Source organism: Bufo gargarizans, chromosome 3 (genome assembly GCF_014858855.1).
Source record: "Bufo gargarizans isolate SCDJY-AF-19 chromosome 3, ASM1485885v1, whole genome shotgun sequence".
Classification (NCBI taxonomy): Eukaryota; Metazoa; Chordata; class Amphibia; order Anura; family Bufonidae; genus Bufo; species Bufo gargarizans.
Window position 1 is genome coordinate 468,115,583 of NC_058082.1, and position 21,511 is coordinate 468,137,093.

The 21,511-nt window shown below is 45.1% G+C and overlaps 1 protein-coding gene across 1 annotated transcript in view; it reads right to left on the reverse strand.

Annotated features, from left to right (window-relative positions):
- Positions 1-20,409, reverse strand: part of LOC122931679 (mucin-17-like) — a 32,118-nt gene extending 11,709 nt beyond the window's left edge. Inside the window, 4 exon segments of the mRNA XM_044285747.1 lie at positions 484-703; positions 3,750-3,862; positions 5,719-5,973; positions 7,014-20,409. Of these exon segments, the coding sequence (XP_044141682.1) occupies positions 484-703; positions 3,750-3,862; positions 5,719-5,973; positions 7,014-20,409 (13,984 nt within the window).
- Between the last annotated feature and the right edge of the window lie 1,102 nt (positions 20,410-21,511).

Here is a 21,511-nt window from a genome sequence, read left to right on the forward strand (position 1 = left end):
TATAGTAGTTATATTCTTGTACATAGGGGCAGTATTATAGTAGTTATATTCTTGTACATAGGAGCAGTATTATAGTAGTTATATTCTTGTACATAGGAGCAGTATTATAGTAGTTATATTCTTGTACATAGGAGCAGTATTATAGTAGTTATATTCTTGTACATAGGAGCAGTATTATAGTAGTTATATTCCTGTACATAGGAGCAGTATTATAGTAGTTATATTCTTGTACATAGGAGGCAGTATTATAGTAGTTATATGTTTGTACATAGGAGGCAGTATTATAGTAGTTATATTCTTGTACATAGGAGCAGTATTATAGTAGTTATATTCTTGTACATAGGAGGCAGTATTATAGTAGTTATATTCTTGTACATAGGGGCAGTATTATAGTAGTTATATTTTTGTACATGACAGTGACAACCTCTGAGTAGTGCAGCGTCAGGCTTTGGACTTCAAACATTACAAAATACTAGTACATACCTTTAAACACAAAAGATGAATTATCTACGTCCAGAACATCGCTTTGCTTAAGGGCACTGGTGAAATTTGCCTCTACAGAGGGCAAAGTGATATTGTCAGCGATGTTGGTGAGGATTTGATATTCCACAATGACGCTGCCGTTTTTCAGGCTCGTCACCTCAATTCTCATTCGATTCCTATTAATTAATTCTCTGAAATCGTTGCTCAGGTATTTCATTAACTGAAAATTACAAGATGTATGGAGGACATATGTTAGGACACATAATAATATTTATTAAAGCACAAATCCAGTCAAATATGCAAATTCCCCCCCCCCCCCCCAATTTCAGATGCATGGTCTGTTACTGGAACTGCCCAATGACAATTGTTAAACTGTAAATGTTTATTAAAAGGTTATTGTAATTATTATTTAATGAATTCATCTATTTAATTAGAGACTTATAACCATTTATTGAAATTCTGATTACACGTCTTTCTTTGACACCCTTGTCTCTGCACTGTCGAATGGTATAGCCCAATGATTTATCCAGTTTAAGGGTCCATTCAGACGTCCGTAGTGTTTTGCGGTCCGATATATATATATATTTCTATTAAAAAAAACAATAAGGGCTCATGCACACTAACGTATTTTTTTCTGTCTGTTCCGTTTTTTTAAGTGGCCTGTATGTGGAACCATTCACTTCAACGGAAAAAAAATGGAAATCACTCCATGCACATTCTGTTTCCGTATATCCACAAAAAAATAGAACATGTCCTATTATTGTCTGCATTGCAGAGAAGGACAGGACTGTTCTATTAGGCCTCTTTCACACGGCCGTTGCGGAAAAATGTGCGGGTGCGTTGCGGGAACACGCGTGAGAAAAAAAATAATTCTAATGCGTTTTGCACGCGCGTGAGAAAAATCGCGCATGTTTGGTACCCAAACCCAAACTTCTTCACAGAAGTTCAGGCTTGGGATCGGTGTTCTGTAGATTGTATTATTTTCCCTTATAACATGGTTATAAGGGAAAATAATAGCATTCTGAAGACAGAATGCATAGTACAATAGCGCTGGAGGGGTTAAAAAAATAAAAAATTATTTAGCTCACCTTAATCCACTTGCTCGCACAGCCGGCATCTCTTCTGTCTGTCTTCTGTGCTGTGTGCAGCAACAGGACCTGTGGTGATGTCACTCCGGTCATCACATGATCCATCACCATGGTAAAAGATCATGTGATGGATCATGTGATGAGTGTGACGTCACCAAAGGTCCTGTTGCTGCACACAGCACAGAAGACAGACAGAAGCGATGCTGGCTACGCGATCAAGTGGATTAAGGTGAGCTAAATTATTATTATTATTTTTTTAACCCCTCCAGCGCTATTGTACTATGCATTCTGTATTCAGAATGCTATTATTTTCCCTTATAACCATGTTATAAGGGAAAATAATAATGATCGGGTCTCCATCCCGATCGTCTCCTAGCAACCGTGCGTGAAAATCGCACCGCATCCGCACTTGCTTGCGGATGCTTGCGATTTTCACGCAACCCCATTCATTTTTATGGGGCCTGCGTTACGTGAAAAACGCGCAAAATAGAGCATGCTGCGATTTTCACGCAACGCATAAGTGATGCGTGAAAATCACTGCTCATGTGAATAGCCCCACAGAAATGAATGGGTCAGGATTCAGTGCGGGTGCAATGCGTTCAACTCGTGCATCGCATCCGCGCGGAATACTCGCCCGTGTGAAAGGGGCCTTAGAGGCCAGCTATTCCTTTCCGCAAAATGTGAAATGCACATGGCCGGTAGCCGGTGCGGTCATGTGCATGAGCACTAATCAAAAGTGGACATACCCTTTAATTTACATCTACCAAGTACTTTGATACTGTAGTTCAGCGAAGCCACTTTCACAAGACAGTGAAGTTTAAATAAAGTGTAATAATCTCACAGTATTGAATCTATTCAACTTCTAAGGTAACTATTGTAAAAGCTGAATCATTATGTTAGCTCACAGTACATTTACAGAAGCGTCCTATGAGCCGTCTGTGCAATGAACCTGCAGAAATCTCACATGCTTGTAGGATACAGTACAGGCTGGTGAGAGGCTAGGCCCATACCGTCAGAGATTTTCATTAAAACTAAGAACAGACAACCATGTGTTATTTATCTATCCAGTGTCGGACTGGGGTACCTAGGGCCCACCAGTAAAATGTATTTTGGGGGTCCACTGTACGGATACATTCAAATCTAACAAATAATTTAACAAGTTTTTTAAATGAACATAGGCTGGTTTAGGTGCTGTAGATTGAATATATGTATCTATTTATCTATCTATCTATCTCTCTATCTATCTATCTATCTATCTATCTATCTATCTATCTAATTCAAATCAGCTTTATTGACAGGACTAAATACATTTTAGCATTGCCAAAGCAAGTGGGAAATAATTGGGTAGGGTTGGGGAATGGGGACATGTCCAGGGTGGGGGTATAGGGTAAGTTTAGGGGATTGGGCACATCCAGGGTGGGGTTTCCATGGTATATCAGGCTCCTCTCAGTCTATGGCAGGCAGTAATATATTGTGCTGCTGTGGCCGCTGTGTTCTCCTCTTCCCTCAGCAGTATGGAGAGTCTCTCTTCCTCCTCCATTGAGGTAAAGTCTGGGCAGAGATCAGACAGTCTCCTGAAGTGAGAATCCGTCACTGCTGAGTATTCTATCTATCTATCTCTCCATCTTATATCTATCTATGATCTATCTATCCTATATTTATCTATCATTTATCTATTTCACATCTATCTATCTATCTATCTATCTCATATCTATCTATCTCCTATCTATCTATCTATCTATCTATCTATCTATCTCATATCTATCTATCTAATATCTATCTATCTCATATCTATCTATCTATCTATCTATCTCCTATCTATCTATCTATCTCATATCTATCTATCTCATATCTATCTATCTATCTATCTATCTATCTATCTATCTATCTCATATCTATCTATCTCATATCTATCTATCTCATATCTATCTATCTATCTATCTATCTATCTCCTATCTATCTATCTATCTCATATCTATCTATCTCATATCTATCTATCTATCTATCTATCTATCTATTATCTATCTATCTCCTATCTATCTATCTATCTATCTATCTATCTCATATCTATCTATCTATCTCATATCTATCTATCTATCTATCTCATATCTATCTATATCTATCTATCTCATATCTATCTATCTATCGCAGATAAATTATTAACCTCCTTTTTCTCACCTCAGCAATAAAGTTTGCCATAAAGCTCTTGAACGCTTCGCTGGCTTTGTTGCTGTAGGCGTCCTTGTATTCTTCTTTTTGCACTCTGATTTGTGCAGTAAATATTCTTGCAGCTGATGAGACAATAGACATGATAAATTAGACATTAGGTTTAAGCACGCATTAGTCTACTTTCACACTGGTGTTTTGGCTTTCCGTTTTTTAGATCCGTTCAGGGCTCCCACAAGCGGTCCACAACGGATCCATTTTGCCCCAATGCATTCTGAATGGAGAAGGATCCGCTCAGAATGCATCAGTTTGCCTCCGTTCAGTCTCCATTCCGCTCTGGAGGCTGCTTGCAGCGTTTTAGTGTCTGCCTGTCGATGCAGAGCCAAACGGATCCGTCCTGGCACACAATGTAAGTCAATGGGGACGAATCCGTTTTCTCTGACACAATCTGGCACAATAGAAAACGGATCCGTCTCCCATTGACTTTCAATGGAGTTCATGACGGATCCGTCTTCGCTATGTTACAGATAGTACAAACGGATCCGTTCATGACGGATGCATGCGGTTGTATTATTGTAACGGATCCGTTTTTGCAGGTCCATGACGGATCTGCCCAAAACGCGAGTGTGAAAGTAGCCTTACTTAGCCTTACTTAGCCTTACTTAGTTGAAATATTGAGGGAGATGGAATTTTTTGACCCTCCATATATCAAACCCAGCTGAACCTTCTAAGAATAAATCATTTGACAGGTACAGTTGACATCGGTCACATATGGTAGTGGGAAATACAAACAAGCAGGTGTGTCTGTGTGTGGAGGGGGCAGGGAAAATGAGCGATTCTCATCATTCAGCTTCCCCCTCGTGTGATTGAGCTTTCTGGACGCTATGTTCCCCGATCACCTCCACCCTGTGATACATTGTATAGTTGCTTCATATGTTTGGTTAATGTAGCATTTTGTGCTTTTGTGTATAAACAGCGGCATTGACACAGAAAGCGGTGATTCAGAGATACGGGAACATTGCATTCTTCTGCGTCTTCTCTGCTAACGTCTCACTGTGTCCACAAGACTTCAGGAAACAACTTATCAATATCCTGCAGTGTAAGCTCCCTGTGTTGACCAATGATGTCTACGTAAGCGGTTACTAAACAATGCAAGAACATATCCCCCCCTCACTGATGGGGATTAGCGACAAGGTAAATACGTCACGGATGGACTATAAGAAAAATCGTTTAGTATCAGGTAACTCCTCGAGCAACGTTTGGAAACTTAAGAGGTTTGTACAGGATCAAAAACAGCACAACACCTGTCTACAGGTGGTTTGGGGTATTGCAGCTTAAAGGGGTTATGCAAGATATAAAAAAAAAAAATGGCTGGGGTGCAGTGAAAATAATAACTAACTACTCACCATCCCAAATCCACTCTTTTTCAATCACTGGCCTCAGAGGTCTCATTCCATATACCGCAGAGGGCAGTGACTGGCTGTATTATATATAATCACATGCCATATTGGTCCACCATTGATTTCTACAATAAAAGGGGTCTTGGCAATGCTTATAGATTTATTTTGCTTAGGTGTACTATTCACCTGCATACAGGTAAATGATAAAATTATATTTTCCTGCAGCCACCACTAGGGGTAGTTCGAGATCTTACTGAATACTGTTTTATAATAGAGTTCAGTGTGTAAACTGTATTCAGTAAGCTCCTCAGCTCCCTCTGGCGGTAGCTGCAGGTAGTCAGAATTTTTTTCATTGAACCCCATTCCTACGCGCTGCGTTTTGAGCTGTGTGACAGAAAAAACAGAGGCACTATTGCTATACAGATATGTGTCTATATGAACTTTGGAAACCACTGAAAAATTAATTTACAAATACAATTATTTATTAATCAATTAATAAAATATCCCCCACCCCTACATGCATAAAAAAAAATCTAATAAAATATGATAATTTTATAAGTTTATGAAATCTTGCTACTTACTTGTCCAGACTGCCAAAGTATAATTTTTATTTTGTGGGCAAAATGTTTGCTGCACAGATATTTGATACTGAACTGAAGGCAAGAGATTGGTGAAGCTCACTGGTTCGCTGGACGTATCAGTCTGGTTTACGACTGCGCTGCCTCTGGAGATTGTCACTCTGTAGACGGCATTGGTTGGAGCTCCTTGTTTAATAAGCTTGAAGGCAATCGAATCACTGGTGACACTGAGTAGTTCTACAGAAACAGAGGCAAGAGCTGCAACAAGAAATGAAGCCGTTAGTCCACAACATGGATATTACGTGAATGTCCACCAATGAGCAACATTATGCTTCTTTTAGTCTAAATAAGTCAAAAATCCTGTTCTAATTAATTACATTATTTACCTTTATAGTGGTCAGAACTCAGATTCTTTGATACTAATCCCCCACATAGCCATATACAGTAGTTAAATGATCAAATTCTATCTGCCTGCAGCCACCTCTGGGGGGAGCTAGAGTGCTTGCTGCATGCTGTTTACACATGGAACTCAATATTAACACAGCATGCAGTAAGATCCCTCTAGTGGTGACTGCTGGCAGCTAAAGGGAATTCAGGACCCAGTATCAGGAAAACTAAGCTCCGATCAATATAAAGATCTAATATGCAATTAAGAACGAACCACCAAAAAACATGACGGGCTAGATTTGCTAATCCTAATTTTTAGACAGTGTAAACTTAGACAAGACAATCTAAAGATACACCAGATGTATAAAAGGTTGCTATTGCTGGATTATAAATCTGATGCACTTTTATACTGTCTAGTCTAAGTTTATACAACCAGAAATTACAGCAAAATGTTAGCACATTTTTGGTGTACCTTGTCAAAGCTTCTACCACTCCCCTTGCAGGTAGACCATGGAGGTCATTTATTATAAGATATACGCCAATATACGCAAATTCAGTTGCAAAGGGGATTTGGGGCCAAATCTGTGACTTTTAACCACTCACCCCAGGTCTAAAAAGAGAGTGTGGTGTGGGCAGGGAAGGGGAGCGGGCTGGCAGACAGGCCCATTTAATTTATCATTTTATATACCCGTTTTAGGCGTAGAAAATGATCTAAACCTAGACCAGCAAGGGAACTGGCGTGGATTTAGGCCGGCAGTGGATGCTTCTAAGTTATGTAGAGGCTGGCGCCAGCGTAGGGTTATTAGGTCCCACGTCTAAAATGCTGGTCTTAATAAATGATCCCATATACATTTAGAATTTATACCTGAATTATAACTGGGACATTGGTCAAAACAGTTTTATTGGCTCACCACAGTTTCCTGCTGTAGATGATGATGCTGTTGTTGTAGTTGCTGTTGACGATGTTGTTGTGGTTGTTGTTGTTGATGCTGTTGAGGCTGTTGCGGTTGTAGTTGATTTTTTTGTTGTAGCAGGCTCATTGCTTGTGACAAAAGATTTTGTGGATGGCGTAGATAAAATATCTGTGGAATTTCCAGGTCCAGAGCTCGTGGCTTGAGATTCTGTGGTAGAAGAGACTAACTGTGCAGAAGTTGCAGGTCCTGTGCTTGTAGCAGTGGATTTTGTGGTTTGAGAAGACATAAGGTCTGCAGACATTCCAGGTCCAGTGCTTGTGCCAGGAGATTCTGTGGTTGGAGAAGAGACAAGTCCTGCAGAAGTTCCAGGTCTACTGCTCGTGACAAAGGATTCTGTGGTTGGAGAAGAGATAAGGTTTGCAGAAGTTTCGGGTCCAGTACTTGTGGCAGGAGATTCTGTGGTTGAAGAAGAGATAAGGTCTTTAGAAGTTCCAGGTCCAGAGCTTGTAGCAGAGAATTCTGTGGTTGGAGAGGAGACAAGATCTGCAGAAGTTCCAGGCCTACTGCTTGTGGCAGGAGATTCTGTGGTTGCAGAAGATGCAAGCTCTGCAGAAGTGCCAGTTCCAGTGATCGTGGCAGGAGATTCTGTTGTTGGAGAAGAGAAATGGTCTGGAGAAGTTCCAGGTCCAAAGCTTGTGGCAGAGGATTGTGTGGTTGGAGAAGAGATAAAGCCTGCAGAAGTTCCAGGTCTCGTGCTTGTGGCAGTGGATTCTGTGGTTAGAGAAGACACAAGGTCTGCAGAGGATCCAGTTCCAGCACTTGTGGCAGGAGATTCTGTGGTTGGAGAAGACACTAGGTCTTTAGAAGTTCCAGGTCCAGTGCTTGTAGCAAGAGATTCTGTGGTTTGAGAAGACACAAGTCCTGCAGAAGTTCCAGGTCTACTGCTCGTGACAAAGGATTCTGTGGTTGGAGAAGAGATAAGGTTTGCAGAAGTTCCGGGTCCAGTACTTGTGGCAGGAGATTCTGTGGTTGAAGAAGAGATAAGGTCTTTAGAAGTTCCAGGTCCAGAGCTTGTAGCAGGGAATTCTGTGGTTGGAGAGGAGGCAAGATCTGCAGAAGTTCCAGGCCTACTGCTTGTGGCAGGTGATTCTGTGGTTGCAGAAGATGCAAGCTCTGCAGAAGTGCCAGTTCCAGTGATCGGGGCAGGAGATTCTGTTGTTGGAGAAGAGAAATGGTCTGGAGAAGTGCCAGGTCCAAAGCTTGTGGCAGAGGATTGTGTGGTTGGAGAAGAGATAAAGCCTGCAGAAGTTCCAGGTCTCGTGCTTGTGGCAGTGGATTCTGTGGTTAGAGAAGACACAAGGTCTGCAGAGGATCCAGTTCCAGCACTTGTGGCAGGAGATTCTGTGGTTGGAAAAGACACTAGGTCTTTAGAAGTTCCAGGTCTAGTGCTTGTAGCAAGAGATTCTGTGGTTTGAGAAGACACAAGGCCTGCAGAAGTTTCAGGTCCAGAGCTTGTGGCAAGAGATTCTGTGGTTGGAGAAGAGACAAAATTTGAAGAAGTTCCAGGTCTACTGCTCGTGATAAAAGATTCTATGGTTGGAGAAGAGATAAGGTTTGCAGAAGTACCAGGCCCAGAGCTCATGGCAGGGGATTCTGTGTTTGGAGAAGAGACAAGATCTGCAGAAGTTCCAGGTCTACTGCTTGTGGCAGGAGATTCTGTTGTCTGAGAGGATGCAAGGTCTGCAGAAGTTCCAGGTCTACTGCTAGTGACAAATGATTCTGTGGTTTGAGAAGAGCTAAGGTTTGCAGAAGTTCCAGGTCCAGTGCTTGTGGCAAAGGATTCTGTGGTTGCAGAAGATGCACGTTCTGCAGAAGTTCCAGGTCCAGTACTCAAGAAAGAAGATTCTGTTGTTGGAGAAAAGAAATGGTCTACAGAGGTTCCAGGTCCAGAGCTTGTGGCAGGGGATTGTGTGGTTGTAGAAGACACAAGGTCTGCAGAAGATCCAGTTACAGCGCTTGTGGCAGGAGATTCTGTGGTTGGAAAAGACATTATGTCTTTAGAAGTACCATGTCCAGTACTCATACTAAGAGATTCTGTGGTTTGAGAAGACACAAGGCCTGGAGAAGTTTCAGATCCAGTGCTTGTGGCAAGAAATTCTGTGGTTGGAGAAGACACAAGGTCTGTGGAAGTTCCATGTTCAGTGCTTGTGGTAAGGAGTTCAGTAGTTGGAGAAGAGTCAAGGTCTGTGGAAGTTCCAGGTTCAGTGCTTGTGGTAGGGAGTTCTGTGGTTGGAGAAGACACAAGGTCTGTGAAAGTTCCAGGTTCATTGCTTGTGGAAGGGAGTTCTGTGGTTGGAGAAGACAAAAGGTCTGTGGGAGTTCCAGGTTCAGTGCTTGAGGTAGGGAGTACTGTGGTTGAAGAAGAAACAAGGTCTGTGGAAGTTCCAGATTTATTGCTTGTGGTAGGGAGATCAGTGGTTGGAGAGGACACAAGGTCTGTGGAAGTTCCAGGTTCAGTGCTTGTGGTAGGGAGTTCTGTGGTTGGAGAAGACACACGGTCTGTGGAAGTTCCAGGACCAGTGCTTGTGGTAGGGAGTTCTGTGGTTGGAGTGGTTAGAGAAGACACAAGGTCTGTGGAAGTTCCAGGATCAGTGCTTGTGGTAGGGAGTTCGGTGGTTGGAGAAGACACAAGGTCTGTGGAAGTTCCAGGTTCAGTGCTTTTGGTAGGAAGTTCTGTGATTAAAGAAGAAACAAGGTCTGTGGAAGTTCCAGATTCATTAATTGTGGTAGGGAGTTCAGTGGTTGGAGAGGACATAAGGTCTGTGGAAGTTCCAGGTTCAGTGCTTGTGGTAGAGAGTTCAGTGGTTGAAGTAGACATAAGGCCTAAGGAAGTTCCAGGTTCAGTGCTTGTGGTAAGAAGTCCTGTGGTTAAAGAAGACACAAGGTCTGTGGAAGTTCCAGGTTCAGTGCTTGTGGTAGGGAGTTCTGGGGTTGAAAAAGACACATGGTCAGTGGAAGGTTTAGTGCTTGTGGTAGGGAGTTCTGTGGTTGGAGAAGATATAAGGTCTGTGGAAGTTCCAGGTTCAGTGCTTGTGGTAGGGAGTTCTGTGGTTGGAGAAGACACAAGGTCTGTGGAAGTTCCTGGTTCAGTGCTTGTGGTAGGGAGTTCTGTTGTTGAAGAAGACGCAAAGTCTGTGGAAGTTCCAGGTTCATTGCTTGTGGTAAAGAGTTCTGTGGTTGGAGAAGACACAAGGTCTGTGGAAGTTCCAGGTTCAGTGCTTGAGGTAGGGAGTTCTGTGATTGGAGAAGACACAAAGTCTGTGGAAGTTCCAGGCTCAGTGCTTGTGGTAGGGAGTTCTGGGGTTGAAGAAGACACAAGGTCTGTGGAAGTTCCAGGTTCAGTGCTTGTGGTAAAAAGTTCTGTGGTTGGAGAAGACACAAGGTCTGTGGAAGTCCCAGGTTCAGTACTTATGGTAGGGAGTTCTGTGGTTGGAGAAGACACAAGGTCTGTGGAAGTTCCAGGTTCAGTGCTTGTGGTAGGGACTTCTGTGATTGGAGAAGACACAAAGTCTGTGGAAGTTCCAGGTTTAGTGATTGTGGTAGGGAGTTCCGTGGTTGGAGAAGACACAAGGTCTGTGGAAGTTCCAGATTCAGTGCTTGTGGTAAGGAGTTGTGGGGTTGAAGAAGACCCAAGGTCTGTGGAAGTTCCAGATTCAGTGCTTGTGGTAAAAAGTTCTGCAGTTGGAGAAGACACAAGGTCTGTGGAAGTTGCAGGTTCAGTGCTTGTGGTAGGGAGTTCTGTTGTTGGAGAAGAGACAAGGTCTGTGGAAGTTCCAGGTTCAGTGCTTGTGGTAGGGAGTTCTATGGTTGAAGAAGACACAAGGTCTGTGGAAGTTCCAGGTTCAGTGATTGTGGTAGGGAGTTCTGTGATTGGAGAAGACGCAAAGTCTGTGGAAGTTCCAGGGTCAGTGATTTTCGTAGGGATTTCTGTGGTTGGAGAAGACACAAGGTCTGGGGAGGTACCAGGTTCAGTGCTTGTGGTAGGGAGTTCTGTGATTGGAGAAGACACAAGGTCTGTGGAAGTTCCAGGTTCAGTAATTGTGGTAGGGAGTTCTGTGGTTGGCGAAGACACAAGGTCTATGGAAGTTCCAGGTTCAGTGATTGTGGTAGGGAGTTCTGTGGTTAGAGAAGAAGCAAAGTCTGTGGAAGTTCCAGGTTCAGTGATTGTCGTAGGGAATTCTGTGGTTGGAGAAGACGCAAGGTCTGTGGAAGTTCCAGGATCAGTGATTGTGGTAGGGAGTTCTGTGGTTGGAGAAGACACAAGGTCTGTGGAAGTTCCAGGTTCAGTGCTTGTGGTAGAGAGTTCTGTGGTTGGAGAAGACACAAGGTCTGTGGAAGTTCCAGGTTCAGAGCTTGTGGTAGGGGATTCTGTGGTTGGAAAAGACACAAGGTCTGTGGAAGTTCCAGGTTCATTGCTTGTGGTAGGGGATTCTGTAGTTGGAGAAGACACAATGTCTGTGGAAGTTCCAGGTTCCATGCTTGTGGTAGGGAGTTCTGTGGTTGGGGAAGACACAAGGTCTGTGGAAGTTCTAGGTTCAATGCTTGTGGTAGGCGGTTCTGTGCTTGGAGAAGACACAAGGTCCGTGGAAGTTCCAGGTTCAGTGCTTGTGGTAGGGATTTCTGTGGTTGGAGAAGACACAAGATCTGTGGAAGTTCCAGGTTCAGTGCTTGTGGTAGGGAGTTCTGTGGTTGGAGAAGACACAAAATCTGTGGAAGTTCCAGGTTCAGTGCTTGTGGTAGGGAGTTCTGGGGTTGAAGAAGACACAAGGTCTGTGGAAGTTCCAGATTCAGTGCTTGTGGTAAAGAGTTCTGTGCTTGGAGAAGACACATGGTCTGTGGAAGTTACAGGTTCAGTGCTTGTGGTAGGGAGTTCTGTTGTTGGAGAAGACACAAGGTCTGTGGAAGTTCCAGGTTCAGTGCTTGTGGTAGGGAGTTCTGTGGTTGGATAAGACACACGGTCTGTGGAAGTTCCAGGTTCAGTGCTTGTGGTAGGGAGTTCTGTTGTTGGAGAAGACATAAGGTCTGTGGAAGTTCCAGGTTCACTACTTGTGGTAGGGAGTTCTGTGGTTGGCGAAGACACAAGGTCTGTGGAAGTTCCAGGTTCAGTGAATGTCGTAGGGAATTCTGTGGTTGGAGAAGACCCAAGGTCTGTGGAAGTTCCAGGTTCAGTGCTTGTGGTAGGGAGTTCTGTGGTTGGAGAAGACACAAAGTCTGTGGAAGTTCCAGGTTCAATGCTCGTGGTAGGGGATTCTGTGGTTGGAGAAGACACAAGGTCTGTGGAAGTTCCAGGTTCATTGCTTGTGGTAGGGGATTCTGTGGTTGGAGAAGACTCAAGGTCTGTGGAAGTTCCAGGTTCCATGCTTGTGGTAGGGAGTTCCGTGGTTGGAGAAGACACAAAATCTGTGGAAGTTCCAGGTTCAGTGCTTGTGGTAGGGAGTTCTGGGGTTGAAGAAGACACAAGGTCTGTGGAAGTTCCAGATTCAGTGCTTGTGGTAAAGAGTTCTGTTGTTGGAGAAGACACAAGGTCTGTGGAAGTTCCAGATTCAGTGCTTGTGGTAGGGAGTTCTGTGGTTGGAGAAGACACAAGGTCTGTGGAAGTTCCAGGTTCACTACTTGTGGTAGGGAGTTCTGTGGTTGGCGAAGACACAAGGTCTGTGGAAGTTCCAGGTTCAGTGATTGTGGTAGGGGGTTCTGTGGTTGGAGAAGACGCAAAGTCTGTGGAAGTTCCAGGTTCAGTGATTGTCGTAGGTAATTCTGTGGTTGGAGAAGACCCAAGGTCTGTGGAAGTTCCAGGTTCAGTGCTTGTGGTAGGGAGTTCTGTGGTTGGAGAAGACACAAAGTCTGTGGAAGTTCCAGTTTCAGTGATTGTGGTAGGGAGTTCTGTGGTTGGAGAAGACGCAAGGTCTGTGGAAGTTCCAGGTTCAGTGCTCGTGGTAGAGAGTTCTGTGTTTGGAGAAGACACAAGGTCTGTGGAAGTTCCAGGTTCAATGCTTGTGGTAGGGGATTCTGTGGTTGGAGAAGACACAAGGTCTGTGGAAGTTCCAGGTTCATTGCTTGTGGTAGGGGATTCTGTGGTTGGAGAAGACGCAAGGTCTGTGGAAGTTCCAGGTTCCATGCTTGTGGTAGGGAGTTCTGTGGTTGGTGAAGACACAAGGTCTGTGGAAGTTCCAGGTTCAATGCTTGTGGTAGGCGGTTCTGTGCTTGGAGAAGACACAAGGTCTGTGGAAATTCCAGGTTCAATGCTTGTGGTAGGGAGTTCTGTGATTGGAGAAGACACAAGGTCTGTGGAAGTTCCAGGTTTACTACTTGTGGTAGGGAGTTCTGTGGTTGGCGAAGACACAAGGTCTGTGGAAGTTCCAGGTTCAGTGATTGTGGTAGGGGGTTCTGTGGTTGGAGAAGACGCAAAGTCTGTGGAAGTTCCAGGTTCAGTGATTGTCGTAGGGAATTCTGTGGTTGAAGAAGACCCAAGGTCTGTGGAAGTTCCAGGTTCAGTGCTTGTGGTAGGGAGTTCTGTGGTTGGAGAAGACACAAGGTCTGTGGAAGTTCCAGGTTCAGTGCTTGTGGTAGGGAGTTCTGTGGTTGGAGAAGACACAAGGTCTGTGGAAGTTCCAGGTTCACTACTTGTGGTAGGGAGTTCTGTGGTTGGCGAAGACACAAGGTCTGTGGAAGTTCCAGGTTCAGTGATTGTGGTAGGGGGTTCTGTGGTTGGAGAAGACGCAAAGTCTGTGGAAGTTCCAGGTTCAGTGATTGTCGTAGGGAATTCTGTGGTTGGAGAAGACCCAAGGTCTGTGGAAGTTCCAGGTTCAGTGCTTGTGGTAGGGAGTTCTGTGGTTGGAGAAGACACAAAGTCTGTGGAAATTCCAGTTTCAGTGATTGTGGTAGGGGGTTCTGTGGTTGGAGAAGACGCAAAGTCTGTGGAAGTTCCAGGTTCAGTGATTGTCGTAGGTAATTCTGTGGTTGGAGAAGACCCAAGGTCTGTGGAAGTTCCAGGTTCAGTGCTTGTGGTAGGGAGTTCTGTGGTTGGAGAAGACACAAAGTCTGTGGAAGTTCCAGTTTCAGTGATTGTGGTAGGGAGTTCTGTGGTTGGAGAAGACGCAAGGTCTGTGGAAGTTCCAGGTTCAGTGCTTGTGGTAGAGAGTTCTGTGTTTGGAGAAGACACAAGGTCTGTGGAAGTTCCAGGTTCAATGCTTGTGGTAGGAGATTCTGTGGTTGGAGAAGACACAAGGTCTGTGGAAGTTCCAGGTTCATTGCTTGTGGTAGGGGATTCTGTGGTTGGAGAAGACGCAAGGTCTGTGGAAGTTCCAGGTTCCATGCTTGTGGTAGGGAGTTCTGTGGTTGGTGAAGACACAAGGTCTGTGGAAGTTCCAGGTTCAATGCTTGTGGTAGGTGGTTCTGTGCTTGGAGAAGACACAAGGTCTGTGGAAATTCCAGGTTCAATGCTTGTGGTAGGGAGTTCTGTGATTGGAGAAGACACAAGGTCTGTGGAAGTTCCAGGTTCACTACTTGTGGTAGGGAATTCTGTGGTTGGCGAAGACACAAGGTCTGTGGAAGTTCCAGGTTCAGTGATTGTGGTAGGGGGTTCTGTGGTTGGAGAAGACGCAAAGTCGGTGGAAGTTCCAGGTTCAGTGATTGTCGTAGGGAATTCTGTGGTTGAAGAAGACCCAAGGTCTGTGGAAGTTCCAGGTTCAGTGCTTGTGGTAGGGAGTTCTGTGGTTGGAGAAGACACAAGGTCTGTGGAAGTTCCAGGTTCAGTGCTTGTGGTAGGGAGTTCTGTGGTTGGAGAAGACACAAGGTCTGTGGAAGTTCCAGGTTCACTACTTGTGGTAGGGAGTTCTGTGGTTGGCGAAGACACAAGGTCTGTGGAAGTTCCAGGTTCAGTGATTGTGGTAGGGGGTTCTGTGGTTGGAGAAGACGCAAAGTCTGTGGAAGTTCCAGGTTCAGTGATTGTCGTAGGGAATTCTGTGGTTGGAGAAGACCCAAGGTCTGTGGAAGTTCCAGGTTCAGTGCTTGTGGTAGGGAGTTCTGTGGTTGGAGAAGACACAAAGTCTGTGGAAATTCCAGTTTCAGTGATTGTGGTAGGGAGTTCTGTGGTTGGAGAAGACGCAAGGTCTGTGGAAGTTCCAGGTTCAATGCTCGTGGTAGGGGATTCTGTGGTTGGAGAAGACACAAGGTCTGTGGTAGTTCCAGGTTCATTGCTTGTGGTAGGGGATTCTGTGGTTGGAGAAGACGCAAGGTCTGTGGAAGTTCCAGGTTCCATGCTTGTGGTAGGGAGTTCTGTGGTTGGAGAAGACACAAGGTCTGTGGAAGTTCCAGTTTCAGTGCTTGTGGTAGGGAGTTCTGTGGTTGGTGAAGACACAAGTTCTGTGGAAGTTCCAGGTTCAATGCTTGTGGTAGGCGGTTCTGTGCTTGGAGAAGACACAAGGTCTGTGGAAATTCCAGGCTCAATGCTTGTGGTAGGGATTTCTGTGCTTGGAGAAGACACAAGGTCTGTGGAAGTTCCAGGTTCAGTGATTGTCGTAGGGAATTCTGTGCTTGGAGAAGACGCAAGGTCTGTGGAAGTTTCAGGTTCAGTGCTTGTGGTAGAGAGTTCTGTGTTTGGAGAAGACACAAGGTCTGTGGAAGTTCCAGGTTCACTACTCGTGGTAGGGAGTTCTGTGGTTGGAGAAGACACAAGGTCTGTGGAAGTTCCAGGTTCAGTGCTTGTGGTAGGGAGTTCTGTGGTTGGAGAAGACGCAAGGTCTGTGGAAGTTCCAGGTTCAGTGCTTGTGGTAGAGAGTTCTGTGTTTGGAGAAGACACAAGGTCTGTGGAAGTTCCAGGTTCCATGCTTGTGGTAGGGAGTTCTGTGGTTGGAGAAGACACAAGGTCTGTGGAAGTTCCAGGTTCAGTGCTTGTGGTAGGGAGTTCTGTGGTTGGTGAAGACACAAGGTCTGTGGAAGTTCCAGGTTCCATGCTTGTGGTAGGGAGTTCTGTGGTTGGAGAAGACACAAGGTCTGTTGAAGTTCCAGGTTCAGTGCTTGTGGTAGGGAGTTCTGTTGTTGGAGAAGACACAAGGTCTGTGGAAGTTCCAGGTTCAGTGCTTGCGGTTGGGGATTCTGTGGTTGGAGAAGACACAAGGTCTGTGGAAGTTCCAGGTTCAGTGCTTGTGGTAGGGATTTCTGTGGTTGGAGAAGACGCAATGTCTGTGGAAGTTCCAGGTTCAGTGCTTGAGGTAGGGAATTCTGTGCTTGGAGAAGAAACAAGGTCTGTGGAAGTTCCAGGTTCAGTGCTTGAGGTAGGGAGTTCTGTGGTTGGAGAAGATGCAAGGTCTGTGGAAGTTCCAGGTTCAGTGCTTGTGGTAGAGAGTTCTGTGTTTGGAGAAGACACAAGGTCTGTGGAAGTTCCAGGTTCAATGCTCATGGTAGGGGATTCTGTGGTTGGAGAAGACACAAGGTCTGTGGAAGTTCCAGGTTCATTGCTTGTGGTAGGGGATTCTGTGGTTGGAGAAGACACAAGTTCTGTGGAAGTTCCAGGTTCCATGCTTGTGGTAGGGAGTTCTGTGGTTGGAGAAGACACAAGGTCTGTGGAAGTTCCAGGTTCAGTGCTTGTGGTAGGGAGTTCTGTGGTTGGTGAAGACATAAGGTCTGTGGAAGTTCCAGGTTCAATGCTTGTGGTAGGCGGTTCTGTGCTTGGAGAAGACACAAGGTCTGTGGAAATTCCAGGTTCAATGCTTGTGGTAGGGAATTCTGTGCTTGGAGAAGACACAAGGTCTGTGGAAGTTTCAGGTTCAGTGCTTCTGGTAGGGGATTCTGTGGTTGGAGAAGACACAAGGTCTGTGGAAGATCCAGGTTCAGTGCTTGTGGTAGGGATTTCGGTGGTTAGAGAAGACACAAGGTCTGTGGAAGTTCCAGGTTCAGTGTTTGTGGTAGGGATTTCTGTGGTTGGAGAAGACGCAAAGTCTGTGGATGTTCCAGGGTCATTGATTGTCGTAGGGATTTTTGTGGTTGGAGAAGACACAAGGTCTGTGGAACTTCCAGGTTCAGTGCTTGTGGTAGGGAGTTCTGTGGTTGGAGAAGACATAAGGTCTGTGGAAGTTCCAGGTTCAGTGCTTGTGGTAGGGAGATCTGTGGTTGGAGAAGACGCAAGGTCTGTGGAAGTTCCTGGTTCAGTGCTTGTGGTAGGGAGTTCTGTGGTTGGAGAAGACACAAGGTCTGTGGAAGTTCCAGGTTCAATGCTTGTGGTAGAGATTTCTGTGGTTGGAGAAGACACAAGGTCCGTTGAAATTCCAGGTTCAGTGCTTGTGGTAGGAGATTCTGTGGTTGGAGAAGATACAAGGTCTGTGAAAGTTCCAGGTTCAGTGCTTGTGGTAGGGATTTCTGTGGTTGGAGAAGATGCAAGGTCTGTGGAAGTTCCAGGTTCAGTGCTTGTGGTAGGGAGTTCTGTGGTTGGAGAAGACACAAAGTCTGTGGAAGTTCCAGGTTCAGTGCTTGTGGTAGGGAGTTCTGTGGTTGGAAAAGACACAAAGTCTGTGGAAGTTCCAGTTTCAGTGATTGTGGTAGGGAGTTCTGTGGATGGAGAAGACGCAAGGTCTGTGGAAGTTCCAGGTTCAGTGCTTGTGGTAGAGAGTTCTGTGTTTGGAGAAGACACAAGGTCTGTGGAAGTTCCAGGTTCAATGCTTGTGGTAGGGGATTCTGTAGTTGGAGAAGACACAAGGTCTGTGGAAGTTCCAGGTTCCATGCTTGTGGTAGGCGGTTCTGTGCTTGGAGAAGACACAAGGTCTGTGGAAATTCCAGGTTCAATGCTTGTGGTAGGGATTTCTGTGCTTTGAGAAGACACAAGGTCTGTGGAAGTTTCAGGTTCAGTGCTTCTGGTAGGGGATTCTGTGGTTGGAGAAGACACAAGGTCTGTGGAAGTTTCAGGTTCAGTGCTTCTGGTAGGGGATTCTGTGGTTGGAGAAGACACAAGGTCTGTGGAAGTTCCAGGTTCAGTGCTTGTGGTAGGGAGTTCTGTGGTTGTTGAAGACACAAGGTCTGTGGAAGTTCCAGGTTCAATGCTTGTGGTAGGCGGTTCTGTGCTTGGAGAAGACACAAGGTCTGTGGAAGTTCCAGGTTCAATGCTTGTGGTAGGGATTTCTGTGCTTGGAGAAGACACAAGGTCTGTGGAAGTTCCAGGTTCAATGCTTGTGGTAGGGATTTCTGTGCTTGGAGAAGACACAAGGTCTGTGGAAATTCCAGGTTCAGTGCTTCTGGTAGGGGATTCTGTGGTTGGAGAAGACACAAGGTCTGTGGAAGTTCCAGGTTCAGTGCTTGTGGTAGGGATTTCTGTGGTTGGAGAAGACACAAGGTCTGTGGAAGTTCCAGGTTCAGTGCTTGTGGTAGGGATTTCTGTGGTTGGAGAAGACACAAAGTCTGTGGAAGTTCCAGGGTCATTGATTGTTGTAGGGATTTCTGTGGTTGGAGAAGACGCAAGGTCTGTGGAAGTTCCAGGTTCAGTGCTTGTGGTAGGGAGTTCTGTGGTTGGAGAAGACATAAGGTCTGTGGAAGTTCCAGGTTCAGTGCTTGTGGTAGAGAGATCTGTGGTTGAAGAAGACACAAAGTCTGTGGAAATTCCAGGTTCAGTGCTTGTGGTAGGGGATTCTGTGGTTGGAGAAGACACAAGGTCTGTGGAAGTTCCAGGTTCAGTGCTTGTGGTAGGGATTTCTGTGGTTGGAGAAGACACAAGGTCTGTGGAAGTTCCAGGTTCAGTGCTTGTGGTAGGGAGTTCTGTGGTTGGAGAAGACGCAAAGTCTGTGGAAGTTGCAGGGTCATTGATTGTTGTAGGGATTTCTGTGGTTGGAGAAGACGCAAGGTCTGTGGAAGTTCCAGGTTCAGTGCTTGTGGTAGGGAGTTCTGTGGTTGGAGAAGACATAAGGTCTGTGGAAGTTCCAGGTTCAGTGCTTGTGGTAGGGAGATCTGTGGTTGAAGAAGACACAAAGTCTGTGGAAATTCCAGGTTCAGTGCTTGTGGTAGGGGATTCTGTGGTTGGAGAAGACACAAGGTCTGTGGAAGTTCCTGGTTCACTGCTCGTGGTAGGGAGTTCTGTGGTTGGAGAAGACACAAGGTCTGTGGAAGTTCCAGGTTCAATGCTTGTGGTAGGGAATTCTGTGGTTGGAGAAGACACAAGGTCTGTGGAAATTCCAGGTTCAGTGCTTGTGGTAGGAGATTCTGTGTTTGGAGAAGACACAAGGTCTGTGGAAGTTCCAGGTTCAGTGCTTGTGGTAGGGGATTCTGTAATTGGAGAAGACACAAGTTCTGTGGAAGTTCCAGGTTCAGAGCTTGTGGTAGGGAGTTCTGTGGTTAGAGAAGACACAAGGTCTGTTGAAGTTCCAGGTTCAGTGCTTGTGGTAGGGAGTTCTGTTGTTGGAGAAGACACAAGGTCTGTGGAAGTTCCAGGATCAGTGATTGTGGTAGGGAGTTCTGTGGTTGGAGAAGACGCAAAGTCTGTGGAAGCTCCAGGTTCAGTGATTGTCGTAGGTAGTTCTGTGGTTGGAGAAGACACAAGCTCTGTGGAGGTTCCACCTTCAGTGCTTGTGGTAGGGAGTTCTGTTGTTGGAGAAGACACAAGATCTGTGGAAGTTCCAGGTTCAGTGCTTGTGGTAGCTAATTCTGTTGTTGGTGAAGACACAAGGTCTGTGGAAGTTCCAGGTTCAGTACTGGAGGCAAGGAATTCTGTGGTTGGAGAAGAGTCAAGGTCTGTGGAAGATCCAGGTTCAGTACTTGTGGTAGGGAGTACTGTGGTTGAAGACACAAGGTCTGTGGAAGTTACAGGTTCAGTGCTTGTGGTAGGGAGTTCTGTGGTTGGAGAAGACACAAGGTCTGTGGAAGTTCCAGGTTCAATGCTTGTGGTAGGGAGTTCTGTGGTTGGGGAAGACACAAGATCTGTGGAAGTTCCGGTTTCAGTGCTTGTGGTAGGGAGTTCTGTAGATGGAGAAGACACAAGGTCTGTGGAAGTTCCAGGTTCAATGCTTGTGGTAAGTAGTTCTGTGGTTGGAGAAGACACAAGGTCTGTGGAAATTCCAGGTTCATTGCTTGTGTTAGGGAGTTCTGTTGTTGGAGAAGACACAAGGTTTGTGGAAGTTCCAGGTTCAGTGCTTCTGGTAGGGAGTTCTGTGGTTGGCGAAGTGTCAATGTCTGCAGAAGTTTCAGGTTCTGTGCTTGTGGCAGGAGATTCTGTGGTTATAGTAGACAAATAGTCTGTAGAATTTCCAGGTTCTGTGCTCGTGGTAGGGAATTCTGTGGTTGGAGAAGAGACAAGGTCCGTGGTAGATTCTGTGCTTGTTGAAGGGACGGCTGTGGTTGGAGAAGAGACAAGATACATGTATATCACAAATTCAAAACTTAAAAAAATTATAACGAATTACAATATGTATTTCAGCATTTATGGTCACCACTACTATTACGACTAGTAGTTAGTCAGTGATATTATCTTGCTTAAGGGGTTTGTTCAGCATTTCCACTTATCTTATAGTATTCTATATTGAATTAACCCCACCAGAGCGTTTAGCTTGGGGGGAAGCATGGGGGCAATGACACCATAGGTAGTATAAAATTAGGGGTTGTTTAGGATCCATGTTTCTTTCCCCTGTTTGTCTTTTCCCGCCCTTTTTCTATTACAGGTGAATTTACCTCAGAAAGCGTCTTACCTGCGGTCTAGAAGATTCCAGCTTATACAAGTGAAGAGCGCAGCTGATTGGTTGCTGCCTGTTGCTGGGGGAGATTTCCAGCCCTCTGATTTGTTGTTTGTTTAATGGTGGGAATCTGTTCCCCTTTATATTTACAGGTTCGGCGGAGCTGGCTCAGATATGCCTGAAGAACTGACCAGCGTCCCACCCACCCTTCCCTTATTTTCGCACTGTGTCATCTGTCGCTGGGCTTTATTAGAGGGGTAGTGTCGCTCAGCTCATGCTGAGTGGATCTTGGTCTTTATATGGTTAATTTATTATTGGTCTTTTGGTATCGGTTATGATGGTATTTTAAAATGAATTTATTTATTTAATTTATGGTTGTAAAATATTTTAAGTGACCCTTAAAAAAGCTCAGCGGCCATTTCCTCCACTATGTTGTTGGTGTAAATCATTTATTAGCGATTAAGTTAGCATTAGAGTGTGTCATTTGCCCCCATGTACTGTTGGTGCCTTATTCAGAAACCATTGCTTTCTTCTCTTGAATGTCTATTGAAGCCAGACCACACTAATGGGTAGCACACTGACCCATTGTGGTTGGACAGCATGTTGGCCCAGTGGTTAGCAAGTTTGCTTTGTATAAATGGGGTGTTGGATTTGAATCTGACTAGTTGTGGAAAACAAATAAGAATTAGTGTGGAGGTCTTATGAAATATTTGTGTGATGTGTAATATTACCTTGGTAGTGGATGTATAACGTGAAGTTGAAGCCCATACAGTTCCGTGGAGATTACATACT